Source organism: Podarcis liolepis (genome assembly GCF_965112155.1).
Source record: "Podarcis liolepis genome assembly, chromosome: Z".
Taxonomy (NCBI): Eukaryota; Metazoa; Chordata; class Lepidosauria; order Squamata; family Lacertidae; genus Podarcis; species Podarcis liolepis.
Genome location: NC_139570.1, coordinates 12,101,697 through 12,120,187, shown reverse-complemented (window position 1 = coordinate 12,120,187; position 18,491 = coordinate 12,101,697). Strand labels below are relative to the sequence as shown.

The following is an 18,491-nucleotide window of genomic DNA, read 5'->3' as shown; positions in this document are numbered from 1 at the left end:
TCAACTGACAGCACACCTCATTTTGCATCAAAATCTTTAGAAATTAAAATAATTGACAAAGGCTCTAACCTCTTTCCTTTTTTGTAGCAAGAGCTCCAGTCTATCATTAGCTCGTTTTACAATTATTTTATTTCGTTCTGCTTCATACTGTCGTTGTGTATTGTCCATGTTAATGCTCAGATTTAATGCCACATTCACTAATGCAGTCATCAGTTTCATAGCTAAAAAGTATGAAAGATAAAATCACTTAACGTGCATGTGTTTTAAAAAATAAATAAAGACATTATCAAGACTGCTAAATGAGACATAGAGACAAAACCACTATAGTACATTTAAATTAGACTGCTCAATGTAAACAAGGCTGCAATCTTATACACACTTACTTGGCAATAAGTCCCACTGAACTCAAGGGGACTTACTTCTTAGTAGACTTGTACAAGGATGCACCATTTGAATGATTCATTCAGAAATGGAAAGGATGGTTACATGCATCCTAGATAATATTGATCTTAATGAACTACTATCTTGATTTGCCTCTGTATCTTTATTTTCTTATTGGAGGAGATATCAAAACAGGCCCATCAGAATGACTACAGTACAAACATATGAATAATTTATTTTATTTTTCTAAATTAAATTACAATCAACACATGCACACATAGAAATGTATGTGTGCATTTGTATGTAAGTTTATAAAACAAAAACTAGCATAAATAAGAAATGTCTTCATTTATATAACAACAGGAATATATTTTCTACAACAGTATAGTATCTTATTACATAACCATTTGAAATAACCCCAAACTTTTCAAAAATGCATTTCATTACATATGTTTTATTCAGAGACTCTATCCTATTTTTTGTGGATGGGTAGCAATCAAATTCCATGTCTTTGCCTGGTACCAAAAAGCTTTCCCGGGGCAGAACCCAGGGCAGATATTCTCAACCATAGCCATATTCTCAAGGACATTTTTCCAGTTGCATCTGCTTTATTTCAGAAGGCAGAGACAACAAAGCATCCACATGCTAACATTCAGTAATAAAGGAGGAAGTCAAGTGAGGATGATCTTAGTTTTTGGATATAGCCCAAAATATATTTTATTTTACTGTGATTATTCCCACTTTAAAGGAAGGCAAATAGATATCTCCTTGTTCTGTTTTATCAAACAATGTTTTTCTCTTTGGCTTACTGCAGATTTCTGAACCATTCATCGCAAATTCAATAAAATATGGGAGAAATCATTATTCAGGATGCCTTTTAAGACTTAAAAAGATAATACGCAAAATCATCCTAAGACTGCTTACCTGCCAGTGTGCTAGTATGTCGAAATGCCCTGACTTGAGAGTCTGATAGTCCTGTAAGTAGTGAAATGACTGTGTCCATCATATATTCATCATATATGATACTATACTGGCACTGCCGGACCAATACTCCAATAAACTCACAAAAGCTTGACTTAAATTTCTTCCATTGAGGACCAGCCATGGTAAGTGGATAATCTCCACTATCCTACAATAGGAAACAAATATATGTTAATGATATTTCATATTATTGTTTGTTAAAATATAAGACGACTTGAGGAACTAAAACAGCAGAAGTAAATGCTGTAAATGTCAGCATTCTTCAAGACCCAAGAAATGCTCCTCACAAAAAGGATTATCATTGTTTTCTTTATTACATAAGATATTCTAAGTTTTGTTTTGCTTTCCAAAGTGGAACCACGATTTCTGCTCACCACAAAAACATAACAATTTTTTGCAGAACCAAAACTCTCAAGGCAGCAGGTGCATTTGAACATGCAAGAATAATAATAATCACTCTGGAATAGCCTTGGGGAAAGAGGTTATTTTAAGAAAACTACATAAACTGAGATGCCAACAATCAGTTTTCAAAACAACACAGGGATTTCAAAAGAAACCAATGATAAGCAATCTGTAAGACATCCAGTTTACTGTTGAAGTCAACTGTCCTTTTTAGCTCTTGAAAATACACACTTTTGGAGAGGAGCTCCCTTATTAAGGCATAAACTGATAACCTCTTCAGAGCAGAATATGTATGGCTCTTGTGCAGTTTATTACCATTGTGCTAAGAAATACAGCTAAACTCTTTTAGATGAATAGTTGGAAGCAGTCTTGGGAAAAAACATACTGAAACAGTATTTCAAGGTTAAACAGTAGAATGATATTTGTGTAGGAGCATGTACATACATATGTAATACTTATCAAATATTCCACGTCTTTATTACATATCATATTGTTTCTAAACTTAAATACAATATTAAATCTAACAATGCCAATAATATGAATATGGCTGTTTAACAGTTCCCTGGGTTAATATCTTTTAATTTATCCCACGCAAAAATTCTCAAAACTCCACTGTCCATTGTTTTCATTACTGTTACAAGCCATTATTAAACATTGGAAATGTATATTCTTTTTAAATGTCTTGCTTCCAATAACTTCTTTGGGATACCTATCTCTATTCATGCTTGGTATTTCATCGCTCCCCTTAAAACAGGGCTGGAGAAGCTTCTTTAGCTGAAAAGCTGTAGGCTCACATGGGCAGCCCTCTGTGGATTACATGCCCGTGGTGAGTGGGGCCAGGGACATGTGGGCGGAGCCACACGATTCTTACTTTTGTACAGTAGGCTACATTCCAGACATGCAAAAGCCAGGCAGAGGATTACATACACAAACACTTCCACACACAACAGGCATTATGCACTCAAGGAGGACATAGAGCAGAGACAGGTGTGGCACAGAGAAAATCTTGAGGGCTCAATAGAGGCCTGGAGGGTCATATTCAGCCTCTGGGCCAGAGGTTCCCCACCCTATCCTGAAAACCAGTGTTCAAAATTCACTGGTCGCCAGTCACATTTCGCAACTCACAACCATCTACTTGGTGACTGACATCACCATCTGGCTGGCTGGCACATAGTAGCATTTCTTGCTGCATACCAGCCAGCTAAGCTGGAGAGATGTCAGAATCACCAGCAACTCTTGACATCTCCACAAGTCGGCAGCGTCTTTTACTGTCATTGTCACACTACCACAAAAGTCAGCTAACTCGTGTAGTAGCATGGCAGCAAAAGACGCCACTATGCTCCAAACAACCCATCTGTGGAGATTTTTGTTGCTGGCAACTCTGGGTGGAGAGGGCGAGAAATTAAGACAATGGAGCCAGGAGGAGAACAGAAGCTGCTTTATTAGGGTGATGGTGGCTGAACCATAGAGCTGTCCGGAACACACAAGAACACACTTTCCTTGAACTCTGTTCATCCTATCAGAAGGATACACGAGCGTGGCCCCAACAGAATTATCTGCACATCGTTAATACCCTGCCTTCCTGAACACCACTGATTATTTTTGTCATTTAATATCGCCACCAATGACACTTGGAGGCCAAAGCTGCATGGTGTTCATCTTTTTATTCCATAAACATGCAACCTAACATCGCAATAAACTAAGTTTCCAAGGTTTATTTTTTAATGAGCTACAGAATCTCAGGGCTGCAAAGGGATGTTTGCAAAACAGGTGAACTTTCATACTCCAGAATGAAGCTCAGAAGGATTTTTAACGTTTAGTGGATAGGATTTCAGAATTGTGGGTTCTAGTCAAAGCTAATCCTACTCAAAGTAAATCCATTTAAGTTACGAGGCATAGCTAACAGGGTCATTACAATCAATGGGTCTACTCTAAGCAGAACTATTTGGCTACAACCCACTGTCTGGCCAGGTATTTTTCTCTTAAGACAACTCTTTGGTCCCTAGTGGTTCTCTGGACTCTCTTTTACTTCCGTGTGTGTGTGTGTGTGTGTGTGTGTGTGTGTGTGTATCCTTTGACTCTCTTCTACTGTTATCACTGCTATCCTTTCTTTTAGGACCAATTGACACAACAGTGGGGTGGGTGGAATTCAGACAAGGCCATCAGCCTTATGAACGCCTCTTAACTCACATGGTGTGGCTTGCTACTTTCTGAAAAGTCTTTGAAAGATGGCTTGAGCAACGTTAAAAATGGTTGTGCTAATCAGCCATTTAGAAGCACAGGAAAATGGTTATAAAAATGATAGTTAATATATAGTCATTTGTGGACTTAAACCATATCGTGAAATTTTGTGCCTTCATGGCACAGGACCTACATTTCTTTTTCACAAAATGCATATACCAATGCTCAAGGTCTCCTCTAAGTACTCACATTCATTTCTATCATTCCAGTTCCAAGAATACTCAGTAGACCTGGTTCCCACCACTTTTGCTTAGTGTTATAGTTTTGTAATGCAATCATATGAAAGTTTATTCCGAAGTAATCTCCAGTGAATTCAATGGGACTTACTTCCAGATAGGTATACATAGAGAATTTTCAGCCTTACACCCCAGAGAAGTGGGGTTAAGACCTTAGTTTATTTATCACCCAGTGCCAACTGGGTGGGAATCCATTAAATAGCCCTGTCAATGGAAGCCCTGCAGAGTCAGTGTGTTGGACTATGACCTGGGAGACCAGGGTTTGAATCCTCACTCATCCATGAAGCTCACTGGGTGACTTTGGACCAGTCACCATCTCTTAGCATACCCTACCTCACAGGGTTGTTGTGAGGATGAAATGGAGATGAGGAGAACCATGTACACTACTTTGAGCTCCTTGGAGAATAAATGTGGGATATAAATACAATAAGTGAAATAAAGGATTTCTGCTTCTGTAATGGGGCTTTATTCCCTTCCTCCACAAGCCACCCCCCAAAATGGCTTGGGGGGATTAGAGTAGCCACTACCACAGTGCACAGGGGCAAAAGAGAGGGGACTGTTCCATCCGGCAAGTCAAAAAGCTTGCCATGACAGAATGATTGCCTTAGTGTGATGCTGAATTCGAATCCTTTAAAAATCAGTGAGGCTGTTTATTTTTTGAGGTGATTTTTATTACAATGGAGACTCAAACATTCCACTGTGGTGATCGTAACTTAGGTTTAAAGTGCCATTTGGTGGCTAGCTTACATATCTGAGTTTCTAGCACTGCTTAAAACATCCCTTCAAAAGAGATGCCATCATTATTATCTGCATGTTTTAACTGTAAGTTCATTTCCACTGCTTTTACTTATTAACTTTCCACCCTACCACTATCCTTTGTTATGCAATGTATTACATAAAACATTTATATCCTGCGACACAATAGTTCATTTCATAAATGCATGACAAATTTTCTAGAAATATGTCTAAAATTTACCTCATCAAATTCTTCAGTCATTTTCCGAATAATTTCTGAGTTTTGCATATGTCGAAACATCTCTGCTGTTACAACCCCTACAAGTAACAAATAGTGATTTAAAATCACATCATACAGTATCACAGACCTTAACTTCTGTGGGGGGGAAAAACGTTATGCAGGAACATACTAAACTGAAATGTCATTTAATGTTTGGACAATAAGCACTGTTTGTGTATACAAACAATTACAAATTCAGGCAAGGCCTGCTTTATAAGCTGCTAACATGCAAGTTTTTATACAGTTGGCTGTTAGAATTTTCTAAAACATGTTATATGCTATATTGTATGCCACCTCAATCTCTGGCAAGCCACTACAGAAATACTGCTAATAAATTAATCCTGAAATATTATGATTCACAAACATGAAATCCTAGTTGGCAGCCTAAGATCAATCCACAATGTCTTCAATTTTTACAAGCAAGAGAACCGAGGAGGAGGAGAGAGATAATAATAATAATAATAACAATAATAATTTTATTTATTCCCCAGCCACCCTGGGCGGCTTGCAGCACATATAAAACATAGTAAAATATCAAACATTAAAAACTTCCCGATATAGGGCTGCCTACAGATGCCTTTTAAAAGTTATGTAGTCCTTTATTTCCTTATGGTACAGGGCTTGTTCTCAAGCTAATAAAACATAGTTTATTAGACTGAGAAAGTGACATCTGAACCGAGTCTTGCTCTCCAACAACAAGAACTGAAAATACTGCAAACTATACTATTTCTTCTACCTCCTCACTCACTGCAATGTTTGTTTTTTTAAGTGTTTATTGAAGAAGATTTCTCAAATCTTTAAAGAAGAGGCAGCTAACCCATTCGAGTGAATACATTGTTTCCTCTCTACTTGACCACTGAGTTGTGAAATTTAGACATCCTATCAACTCAAGCCATCGTTTGCAAGCCTACTTCAAACAGTGATTTCCAGTTCTGATTTGCTGGCTGGTAACAAAACTCGGGTTATAAATTCAGATGCCATGATAAACCATAGTTGTGCTTCCTTAGCCATACTTGGGCATCATGTCTGAACTGAGCTACTCTGTGACAGGCAAGTCTAATTGAAACATGTCTAGCCAGCTGTGCTTAAGAGAGAGAGTGGTGGCAGGCATTTGCAAGCCAAGCCCCCACATTTAAGTTGAATAGTTAATTGAAAAAAGGGTGGGATTCGAATTTTTTTTTAAGTCTGTAAGGAAGTAAACGCTACTTCCAAATACACTTCTTACCTTTACAGCCTGAACATTGAATAAAGAAGTTGATGAGATCAAGAAGTGCTATATCCCTGTCATGTTTGTAGGATTCTATCCAGTCATCTACCACAGACTAGGGAAAAATAAATAAAGCCACCATTAAATACACTGTAACTACCTTTTCAAGATGCAGCTCCCACCCACCCCAAAAAAGCCACCAATCAAAAAATTATAATAAGCTCATAAAGTTCCCTGAACCAATTCTTCTAAACAGCAAACTAAGTTGCTTATTTCTTTACTTTCTTTCATTTCTCAAAGTATTAGGCTATATGCATTCACTAGCAGAATGTTCTTCTGCTCACACAAAACAACTTTCCCTTCTCCTTCCCCTCTACCAGTCCTGCTCCAGTTATGTGAAACAGAGAAGTCTAAATTGTGGTGAACAAAGTATTTTGCTTGTAAGCAGCTTCTACTGGTGAAAGAGGTAAAATGTTTTAATCAAGCAAGACAGTTCTCAGTTAAAACTATAGCTTGCAGATTGATGACAATGAGACAAAAGAGTTAGGTACACTGATTTTAATCCAAAGGTGCCTTTCAACTCAGATGCTGCCCCCTATGAGCAGAAGGGTACCTTTGGATCAAACTATTTTTATGTTTGTATCTAGATACAAACAAATGATTCCATTAACCAAAATAATTTAGAAGTATTAAATAAACCTGCACTAATAATGCACACTAACTCTTAAGATTTGGGATTTAGAAAGTACGTCATTCTGCCAATACTGGTAGAATTAGCTTCATAAATTAATTTCTGAATAGGTAAAGTTAAAGGACCCCTGGACAATGAAGTCCAGTCAAAGGCAACTATGGGGTGTGGTGCTCATCTCGCTTTCAGGCCAAGGGAGCTGGCATTTGTCCACAGACAGCTTTCAGGGTCATGTGGCCAGCATGACTAAACCACTACTGGCGCACAGAGTCTTGGGATTATGTTCTCCCCCTCTGAAGGAGAACTTTGGAAGTTTCACTTAATAACAGCATGTCTTGTTATCAATATTTGGGCAAAATGTGGTCAGCCTTAACTATTTGCTGTTTGCTGAAACAAGCAAGTTTTATCACGTTGCCTTCACAGTCAAAAATCGCACATGTGTTAAACTGCTGTTAATATTGCTCAATAGAAATTTCTGCCTTCCTCCTCATAGCTGCACCAGAGGAGAAGGAGAAAGGATTTTGGGCTCAGGGCTTTACTGGAACTTAAAATGCTAAAACATTATTTAGTTTATGTTCAAACATAGCCAATATGATTATATGTTCTTTTATTAATTTCTTCATGAGGTCATGCTCAGTTTATAGCCAGAGTGGGGAACTGAGGGACAGATTTGAGTTTGGACAACTTTCCAGGGGTTCATTCCAACGGTTAGACAAACAAACAAACAAAAACAAAGAGAATAATGCTAGTATCTCTCCCCCTCCCCATAGTTGTCTCGCTGTTAAAAAATTTATGTTTTAAAATATAACATCAAGGATGTGCATAAGAGCCCAACTCTTTAGACAGTTTCAATTTTATAGAGTGCTTTATTTACACTGCTTGAATATTCACTTTAAGACCTCCTAAAAAGACTTACCTGCATAGCACTCTTGCCCATTTTAACAACTTCAAACAGCATCATGTTTTCCACACCATTCTGCTGGTGATGCCCATTCATTCGATTTGGACCACCAGGCTTCCCTGCTCCGTTTCCAACTTTCCCCTTCTCTCCTGTACCTTTTTTCCCCTTTTTACAGGTCTGTATAAATATCAAAAGCAAATCTATTTATTAGTAAAAGTACAATTGAACTATTTCAGGCATTATTATGTGTTACCAGAGGTTTAAGATTTTGGAATCTTTATTTACTATAAACCACTATTAGCACCCGTTGTGTTCTGCCAGTTTATATTTGCTGAAACAAAAGTTTTCAACACAAAGACCAGGATATAAAGGGTTGCATGTACACAGTGACTTTCTGGCCTGCCCATTCTAGTAGCAACCTATCCCTGGTAAACCTGCCCCCAAAGATGTGTGAACACTCTGGAACACATTCCATGAGAAGAACAGCTTCAACTTGAAGAGAAATCTGCAACCTCTCCACACACTTTTACACCAACATTATTCAGATTCAAACAAGCACTTAAGTCACCATTACTGCATGGATAAAATTTCATTCAAAAATTATATAAAATATAAACCAGCTTTATTACATTGCCACCAGTCTATATGACTGAGAATGCCAGATACACATACCTTTCCTTTTCCTGGTTTCTGATTTTTTCCTTCAATATCTTCAAAGTCAGTATCTGAAGAAAAATGTGTTTCAGACTCCCTAAAAAGACATATTTTATATTCTTGGTAAGTATGCCTTTATTTTGAAAGTATTTTATTTACCATGTCTATTATCTTGATGCAAAATAGTTTGCCCTGGCTGAACAGGGTTTCAATATGAACAGGTTTCAATACGAACAGGAAGGTACATGTCAGAAGCAAGCCAGTCCATGACAGTACAGGAGTGGTATCAGCATATGATACACACCATGCCAATTCAGAGAGGTGGAAGGATGAGAGCAGAAGCTAGGAAACCTTGAGTTAATATGTGGATAAAGAATATTTCCTACCCATCATCTGAAAAATTTAAATGGTGACAAGAATACTGCATACATAACAATGAAATTTGCATGCATCCATATCAGTTTATCTTCCTGATGCAAGCAGATACTTCACTTAAGCTGCAACTCAAAATAAACTTACTACAGTGTAAGCCCTACTAAGCTCAATGGGCATAACTTTGAATAAACTCCCAGCATGATTTGCAGGAAGCAGCAAACCAACAGACTGTGTGCAATTAACATCAGGTGAACAAATAAAATTTAGACAGCACACGATTTAAAGGGGAAAAACAATGCAGTCAGAGTAACACTCATTTCTTTGCTCATCCTTAGCAAGTAATACTTTTGTATTATCTTAAAAAGAGCACACTCAGCAGCCTTGTTTGAGCCAGTTGTGAAGTAGTTCATTACCTACACCACTGGTCTTCCACTAGTGGGTCTGGAATCACTAGTGGGTTGCAGCTTGATCCAAGGTGAGTTGCAACAACAGCACTACCTTCATGTGAATATATGCTAAAAGATTAAGAAAGTGGGTCTTGGGTCTGAAAAGGTGGAAGACACCTGACATACACTATCCCAAATCTGCAAGAAACACCTCCAACACCTCCTTGATCATTGAACTTATACGGTTTAAAAAGCCATTACATCTGAAGAAGTCACAAGACAAATATTTATGGCAGGTACCCTTTGATAGTGGCTAAATTGTTCAAGCAATCTTTTTAAGTAACATCACATAATTCTTTGATGATGAAATGATGCTAGGACTACTGACTTAATATAAGCCATAATTTTAAGGCATATATATAATAGTATATATCATTGCTGTTGAGGGGGGGGGAGGAAGATGCTTTGTGGGTTTATCATTTAACATTGCTATTTTAAGGTACTTACTGAAGCAGAGCAAAATTAGTTGTTGCTTCTTGAGCTGCTATCATTTCTTTATCATCTTCTGGAGCACTACTGTATTAAAAATGCATTCAAAAAGCAGCTGTAGTTTGCAAAAGTAATTGTTTATCACTTTATTCTCTTGTTGAAGAGCCTATACCTGTTAAAAAACAAACAAAAGGTTAACTCAATTTACATAGCAGCTTGTGGTTTTAGTTGCTCTCATCAAATATATATTGTTGCTTCTTTAAAAATAGCCCCCAAAGATAAAATAAATAAAAGTTTTAACTTTTTTTCAAGAAGCAAGATATACTTGGGATTAGTATATAGGCACGTGAAATATCTCAGAATTGTCTCACTGTGCTCCTGGGAATATAAATGCCTTCGAGAACAGAACAGATCAAAGGTTCACTGGATCTAGCATCCTGTTTTCATAAAAAAATCAACAAGATACTTCAAGAAACAGAGAAGGCAAACTGCAATCTTCCCTACTGTTTTCCCTGTAAACAATAGCTTTTAAGGAGAAAATCATATTCTAACATGAAAGCTCCATTTAGTTCTCTCATAGTTAACAGTCAGTGATAGACCTACAAATTTGTCTAGTCTCCCTTTAAGATCATGTAAGAAGTCCATGTAAGTTATTACATCTTGTAGTAGCAAATTTCAGATTAACTGTGCCCTTAGAGAAGAACTTTCTTCTGTTTCCCCCAAGTTTATTAATGTTTATGCATTTCAACAAGTAGCCCTGAATTCTGTATTATGAGAGAGAAAATTATTTCACTCATCCAGTTTCTCAACACCATTCATACTTTATATGTATCAATCATTTCACTCCTATGAAGGTACTCCAATCCCTTGAACATTTTGGTTTACCTTTTCCCAGTCTTTTCCAGCTCTGTAATACCTTCTTATAGGCAGATGATCAGAACCATACAAAGAATTCCAAATGTGGCTATATCAGTGATGGAGAACCTTTTAGAGACCGAGTGCCCAAACTGCAACCCAAAACCCACTTATTTATCGCAAAGCGCCAACAATGCAATTTAACCTGAATACTGAGGTTTTAGTTTAGAAGGGGAAGTTGGCACATCCATGTGGAGACACAGTGGAGTAATAAAGTGGTATCTCAGTTTTTGAACGGCTTAGTTCTCGAACTACTTGGAACCCGAACACTTCAAACCCGGAAATGAGTGTTCTGGATTTCAAACTTTTTTCAGAAGCAGAACGTGCTCTGTTATGAGTATAACTTCCATTTTGTTTTTGTTTTTTTATGAAATTTTTATTAGTTTTTCACAATTTTTATACAAACAAACATTACACATCACAAACAAACACACACATAAACAAACACGTATAATTACAAATCCTTTTTTCTTGAGCCTTATTTCAGCGATTTCCCCGTACCTCCCCTTTCTGCATCCCAATTTTGAGTATAACTTCCATTTTGAGTGCCACACTTCCATTTTCAGAATGAGGAAAGGCGGGCTGGGCGGCAAGCGAGCAGGCACCTGCTGCCCTCCAGCACTTCGTCCCTCCGCCATCGCAGCCACAACAGCAACCACCCCCTCTTCCAGCTCTGGAGGCACTGAGTGAGGGAAGGCTGGGCTGGGGCAGCAAGTGAGCAGGCAAGTAGGAGTGAGATCGGGCTGCTCTGAGCTGGATCGGGGCTGCTCAGCTGGGGAGGTGCAGGCTACGTCACACTTTCCATTGAGGAGTTTGCGGCTGCACTCCCCTCAAGGGAGAAGTTTAAAGGATCCCCCACCTATGCATCAGATCCCCTGCAACCCTGTGAAGACAGCCAACATGAATAGTTGATGAGATTGGGGGCGGTGGGGGCAGCCGGGAAGCTGCATCTGAGAGCCCCTGCAGGCAACCCCTGAAGGCAGCCAGGTGCTCCTCAGCTGAGCTGCCTGCTCCCGCTCCTAGGGGATCTCTCAGAAGTGGAGGCTTCGTGCTTCCCAGCTGAGAGATCTCCACCCTGCTCCTGCTTGCACACAAGTAGGAGTGGGAGCAGGCAGCTCAGCTGGGGAGCACGAAGCATCCACTCCACTTCTGACTCCGCTCCTATTGGCCCTGGCCAGAGGGTGTGTAAAGCCTCAACCTCACAGCAGCAGGAGAAAGGCGGCTGCTCGGAACTCTCTGCAGCCCACCAACACGTCAGCGCACTTCTGAGCGTGTGCACAGAGCTGCGCCCCGCCCCCCAGCGGTGGCTCCCCAAGGGAAACCGCGTGCCCTGGAGGTTATGGCTCCGTTTTGCGCGCACATACCTTGGCGCCCCATCCGAGGTGCTTCTACTCACTTGACAACTCAACGCACTGCCCTCGCCTTCTGCCGGCTCTGTGCTGGGGCGATGGCGCACGTGCCCACAGAGAGGGCTCTGAGTGCCCCCTCTGGCACATGTGCCATAGGTTCGCCACCACTGGGCTATACCATAGATTTATATAATGGAAATACAATACTGGCCATTTTATGTTCCATCACATCCCTAACAATCCCTATTATTTGAGAAAATTTCTACTCTGCATTTCTTACCTCAAAAGCATTCCCAGATTTTAAAAAAGAATTATCCTTAATGTTGGTAGACAGAGACCTAAAGGTGGCAAGTGGACCAGATCTTAAGCCATTGAGAATCTTTCAATTTACCAATAGGGTCAGTCTCTCACAGCAATTCAAAGTAGCAAGTGGAATGGACTGGGGCTGTATGCTACACACTGGGAATTACTTTGCAGTTGCACAGTACACATTACCACTGTATTAAGCAAAATGCTTGTTCACCAAAGACACAGCAATGCATTTTCATTAACTGCAACTATGGTAGTCAACCTGCTATCAGTGGTGACACGCTTGTCCAATTCCTGACTGTGGTTTTTAACATGTTTAAAATACTGTAAGCAATAGCTAATTACCAGATGGTTCAAGTGCCTCTTGCGAGGTTTCAAGTTGAAAACAAATCACAAAATTGAAGACCATATACAAACATTTCAGTTGTCTAAGCTTTAAATCCAATTAATCAAATTTAAATATTATCAAATGCAACTGAACACTATATTCTTTTAATTTTACACCAAAGTCTTGAAATGTAATTTCCTGGCAGGAATAAAAGGTTAAAATTCATACTGCCACTAAGTGATGCTAAAACACAATCAGCTTACTTAAAAAAAAAAATGTATCATGCTGGAAGATCACTTGGTGGAGCTCTAGCCCAAAGCTAAATAAGACAGGTCACCCAGAGGTTGACCTAGCTATTTCTTGACAGGAAGTTTAAACTGTAACAGCTAAGGCAGAACAATATTATAATGAGTTAGAATTTATATTTTGCAGCTCACTAAATAAAATTACGTACATAGGGTACTCCCTCACTTTAATCATGCAGAGCTTAAAAAACCCCAACAACAACTATAACAAACAAACCCCAAACCTGCTGCAACAATGAGGAAGGTGGTGATTTTACAGAGTTTTGCATCGTGATTAAACTCATCACATTAATATATTTGATTATTTGTTATATTAGTTAATTTTCTAGGTGACAGCGTGTTTTCAGTTGTAAGCTAAAGATTCTGCCACAAATGAACAATCTGATTTTAGAGCGTTGCTCCATTAAGAATTATGTAGATAAATGTCCACTGAAAATAAGAATTGCAAATAGAATGAGCCAAAACTGATCAAACCTCAGGGACAAAAATATCTATATCACCTCACACAAAATGTGGCTCTCAGCCAAATGTTTGGAATGTTCCCACTGAAAAGTAGAATGACTGTGAACTGACACTAAGCAAGATGAAAACGCTGCAGTGAATAATCCAAGATGGGCTCAGTCACACATGCAATTCATCACATGATATGACTACAGCCTATGTGAACCAGGCCCATCTGGATTTAAAACTATTATTATTGCATATTTCCCACGAGGGCTTGATAATGAAGCCTACATATGGAGCAAATATTACTGTTCAAGAAAAGTACACTCCTGAAGGTCCAAGGTTAAAAAAAAATTTTTTTTATGGTCTGATGCAGATACTGTATAGCATTGCCAAGCACTGCTAATCTTTTAACCAAATGCAATTTTCAACAACAACAACAACAACAATAACAACCACCTGCCCTTCACCCTAAGGTCACAACCATCACCACCACCTGCCCTTCACCCTAAGGTCCCAGGGTGGGTTACAACAATAATAAACACAACATTATAAACAGTTGAAACTACATATAATCACAAAAATAGGGTGTGTCATAAAAATATGCATCTCTGGTGTCAAAAGCCAGAATAAAGAGGTCACTGAAAATGATATACTAAAGTTGCTGGACACACTTCTGTAACTTCTGTAGACAGGGAGTTCCATATGTTAGGGGCTGCCACAGAAAATGTCCTATTGCAGGCCAGCAGAACCCCCAAACTATGAGTCTGCTCCTTTCAGGGGAGGGCAACCCCATCCAGGACAGGCCATCTCCCCACCTCCTAAATACATTACATATCTTGTCTATTCAGCTTCAATTTATTGACCAACATCCAGCTCATCATCAGCTCCAAGTGCCTCAACTGCTTCTCCTAATTCATATGGAACAGAGAGTCACGGCTGAGTGTCACCTTTGTACTGATGACACCTTGCCCCAAATCTCCTGACAACAGCTTCCAGTGGCTTCATATAGATGTTAAATAGCATAGGAAACAAAGTGCCTCACAAAGTTGTCACTGTAGACCTCAAGGGTGCAAGAACAATGATCTCTTGGCCAGATGACAAAGGCCCATTCAACACTCAGAAAAGCTCTACCAGACAGCTACTTGCTGCCACAATGGTGGCAGAGAAATAAGTTTTCTTTGTGGTCATCACATGGAAGGCACAATGGTGCAGTCCCACCTGGGTTCTGTCAGGTTCATACCAAGCTTTAAGCTACCTGCACTCAAGATACTGACCTTCCTGGTACAGCATTACTAGCTGGGATTAACCTTAATGGAGGTTTGCAAACAATTATGGTTAAAAATCCAATTCAGGGTTATTGCTGTGTTGTGGTTATGACAAGGAAACCATGACAATTCATATGGGAGAAGGAAAGGTATCAGAGGTTGATGTGTGTAAGCCTGCAACCTACACAAAGCAGAAGGTGGGCAGCATTTTTTACACTATGAGGGATTGAACCAGTTGTACATATAATTTTTCTCACTCACCCTTAAAGTGGAAAATGTGTACACCTGTACACAAATGGCAACAGTTAGCAGCACTTATATTAGCACAGTATCTAATTATTCATAGGAAACCTTTATCACTCTCACAGTCACACAGTAGGCATGGTCCCATTGTTTCACTTGTGCTAGGCTGACTTCACAACACATCTTTCTCCACTTGTGCTCTAGCCATCATTCAGCCTGTTTCACTAAGGTGCATGGAGGGTTCAACAATGCCTGAGAGCATACTTAGGGACAACTGTGTCAAGAGCCCAACAAGTCTTGGTGTTCCAAAGCATGACAAGGGCTACAACAGGATCACCTGCTCTATCTATGAGAAATTCCCCCAGAGCATTCAGGAATCCATTGGATTCCATTAGTCTCCCGAGACAGATCATCTCAATCTGTCCACCATCCTGAGTGGGAAGATTGAAGCTATAAGTCCAAAGTTTACCATGAAGTGATCTAACTATAATAGCAGGGTGGCATCCACCATCCTTAGACCATCCCTTCCTCCATCTGGAGCAAAAATCCAAACTAGGGTGTCCTCTGCCCTATGTGCTAGACCAACTTGAGACAGACCAGTAGTTGGCATGGGGCTGCCTCAGCACTGTAATTCTGGGTTATTCTAACATCGCACACAAGACCATCTTTGCCAGCTCGGTCAGAAAAGATACTGGGCAGCAGGGTGGATGATACACCAACAGCAGCTCTAGTCTACTGTCTCCTTGGTCCGACACCACCAGCTCTGAAACTGAGGGTTTTCCTGGAAATGGACATTATATGGAACACAGCAGCTCCTCATTCCCATACTGCAGCCTGTGCTGATGCTGCACCAAGTATCCAGGTGGGCACAGATGGACAAGATCAACTCTTCCCAGCTCAACTACCCACCTCATCCATGATCAAATCAAGGATAAATGTGGTTTTATTCTGTACTGATCTAGCATTAAACAGCAGGCACAGATGATGAGTAATCAGCAACCCAACACTGGAAGGGATGGGGTGAGAAAGAAAGAGTAAATAGCCCCATCTTCAACTTGCATGGTAACCTGTCACCTCCCCATGGATGTATCTCCTTCTGCCACTGATCAGTGAAATTGTGGTGGCATCACCTACATCCCTCTTTTCCCAAACACATTATGCAAACAACAGCAGCCCACCAAAAAAAATCTGCCACCGATTATTCCACAAAGTAGCTGACATAATTGAGAACAATGTTAGTGAAGGGTACAGAACCCACCCAGTCACTATCACACTAGAGCCCATCTAATAAATCCCACAGGACTTAAAACCAGCATCTATATACAGGTCTGAAGCCTAAGTATGGGAATACAGGAACATGTGCACTGCAAAATTCTACCTTCCATTCTTCCTTCAAGCGTTTCCTTCTGCTTCATTTAATACAGTCCCACTCTCACAAAAATAGTAGCAAACCAAAATGAAGTGCCCATGACCAATAGTTCAAAACAGGGATGGTTGTTATTGGACATACTGCAGCAATTTACTTTCATCAGGTAAAACATGAAATGCAGGTGGCATGTAAATATTCCTATTTAGGAAATGTTCAGATTGGTTTTTCATTTGAATAGCAAAGCCTCTTTTATATGTCTTGAGCAGCAGGCATTGATTTAGTTTTGAGATGAATTGTAGATCTAACACAGCCTTGTAAATAAGCTGTGAGAAGTTACTAGCCTGGCTAGTGCTGACAAGGAGGGATTTAGAATTGCATTTCTATGCTTGTTACAGAGAGATTGTTCACTTCATTTGTCTTCTGCTAGCTTTCTTACACACCTGTGTGGAATTCTTGATCACATGTGGCTACTTGGCTACTTCTTAAATACAAGGGTAGGCTATCAAGCTTTCATGTCCCAAAAAGTTTGGGGGTAGGCGGGAAGGAAAACGGCGTTTCCGTGAGCTGCTCTGGTTTCACCAGAAGCAGCTTAGTCATGCTGGCCACATGACCCGGAAAAACTGTTTGCGGAAGCAGACAAACGTCTGCTCCCTCGGCCTGTAAAGTGAGATGAGCGCCGCAACCCGAGTCATTCACGACTCGACTTAATTGTTAGGGGTCCCTTTACCTTTTTAACTTACACTAGCTTAAGTGCAGTACAGAGTACAAGGGATAAATCCAGACATCCATTCATGTGCAAGCAAGACCACTTGTTTACTCAATTAAATGTGTACTCAGCAATCCAGGCATGTGTACTGTATGCAAACACAAGAACCTCCAGATGTTATAAACATGCACTATAGATTGTGCCTTGCTTTTACTACACTGCCAACCCTTTCTGTGCCCCCCAGACTTAACCCCAATGATTTGCACAATTTCTCTGCAACTTTCTTTACCAAATACAAAGCTTTAAAGAACAATTCCCCAGCAGTAGAGCTTTACTGACTGACTTCTCTCTCAAGTTGCCATGTAGGAAATTCACCCTTTGAATGAAGGGGAGGGGGAGGGGGGAAGTTAGGTATGAGCAAATTAATTATATGACCAGAAGAGTTTTATTTTGGTTAGATGTGTTATTTGTTTGTTTTTGCATTTATATCACATCTTTTCTCCAAGCAACCCAAGGTTGCATACATGGTTCCCATCCCCATCTCATTTAATTTCAACTACACCCCTGTAAGGTAGGTTATGCTGTGACGCTGTAAGTGGCCCAGGGTCACTTGGTGAGCTTCACAGCTGAGTGGGAATTTAAAGCCTGGTTTCCCAGGTCTTAGCACTGCACTGCCTTCTCATTTAAAATGCAGGTCATTCTGACTGTGTCACCTTAAAACAGATCAGACATGGGAAATATTCTAATCAACACTAGCCTAGAAGGCAAAAACTGGAATTATAGTAAGTGAAGATATAACAAGCTGGTGGGCAGTTAAAAGAACCAATTTATTAACTCAAGCGTTTTCTACTGAGACAAAAGTCCCCAAATATTCAGTCTACGAAAATTGACAGCAACCAAACTTGACTGCATTTTTACTGCTACACTAGAAAGAGTTACTGACTGTTACAGTCAGCAGTTAAAGTTTGTGATTTGCATCAACTGGCTGAGATGAATGGGCTCTTCAAAATAAAGAAGTAGACTTAAGGCACTGGCAAGTGGGACCTGTAACTAAATTTTGTAATGTATCCTTATTCTATTCTAACAGCTATGCTCCTCTTCCAACAAGTCAGCCGTGCCCTCTAGGATTCTGTAAGCTGCAAGGGGCACATTTTTACCTCTCTTCTCCAACTGGAGCTCAATATTTTTGTGGCTCCTGAAGGCAACTGAGTATGCTCACGTAATATTGTGCAATTCTTCTGTTATTTACTGAGCCCTGGGTGCTCACTGGAAGGACAGATCGTGAAGCTGAGGCTCGAA

General features: G+C 39.9%; 1 protein-coding gene and 1 long non-coding RNA gene across 9 annotated transcripts in view; one reads left to right on the top strand and one right to left on the bottom strand.

Annotated features, from left to right (window-relative positions):
- Positions 1-18,491, top strand: part of LOC310698943 — a 273,173-nt gene that overhangs the window by 149,072 nt on the left and 105,610 nt on the right. The window lies entirely within an intron of this gene.
- The window catches only part of STAG2 (STAG2 cohesin complex component), a 62,833-nt gene that overhangs the window by 28,279 nt on the left and 16,063 nt on the right, over positions 1-18,491 (bottom strand). For 4 of the 8 annotated variants that reach the window (XM_083486231.1, XM_083486232.1, XM_083486234.1 and 1 more), the window contains exons 2-8: positions 9,975-10,128; positions 8,725-8,803; positions 8,068-8,229; positions 6,482-6,578; positions 5,218-5,294; positions 1,306-1,510; positions 70-221 (exon numbers count right to left, since the gene is read on the bottom strand). In XM_083486231.1, coding sequence (XP_083342357.1) covers positions 70-221; positions 1,306-1,510; positions 5,218-5,294; positions 6,482-6,578; positions 8,068-8,229; positions 8,725-8,803; positions 9,975-10,018 — 816 coding nt within the window. In that variant the 5' untranslated portion in view covers positions 10,019-10,128. The remainder of the gene's footprint in view (positions 1-69; positions 222-1,305; positions 1,511-5,217; positions 5,295-6,481; positions 6,579-8,067; positions 8,230-8,724; positions 8,804-9,974; positions 10,129-18,491) is intronic. The other 4 variants (XM_083486235.1, XM_083486236.1, XM_083486237.1 and 1 more) reach the window with 2 other exon arrangements.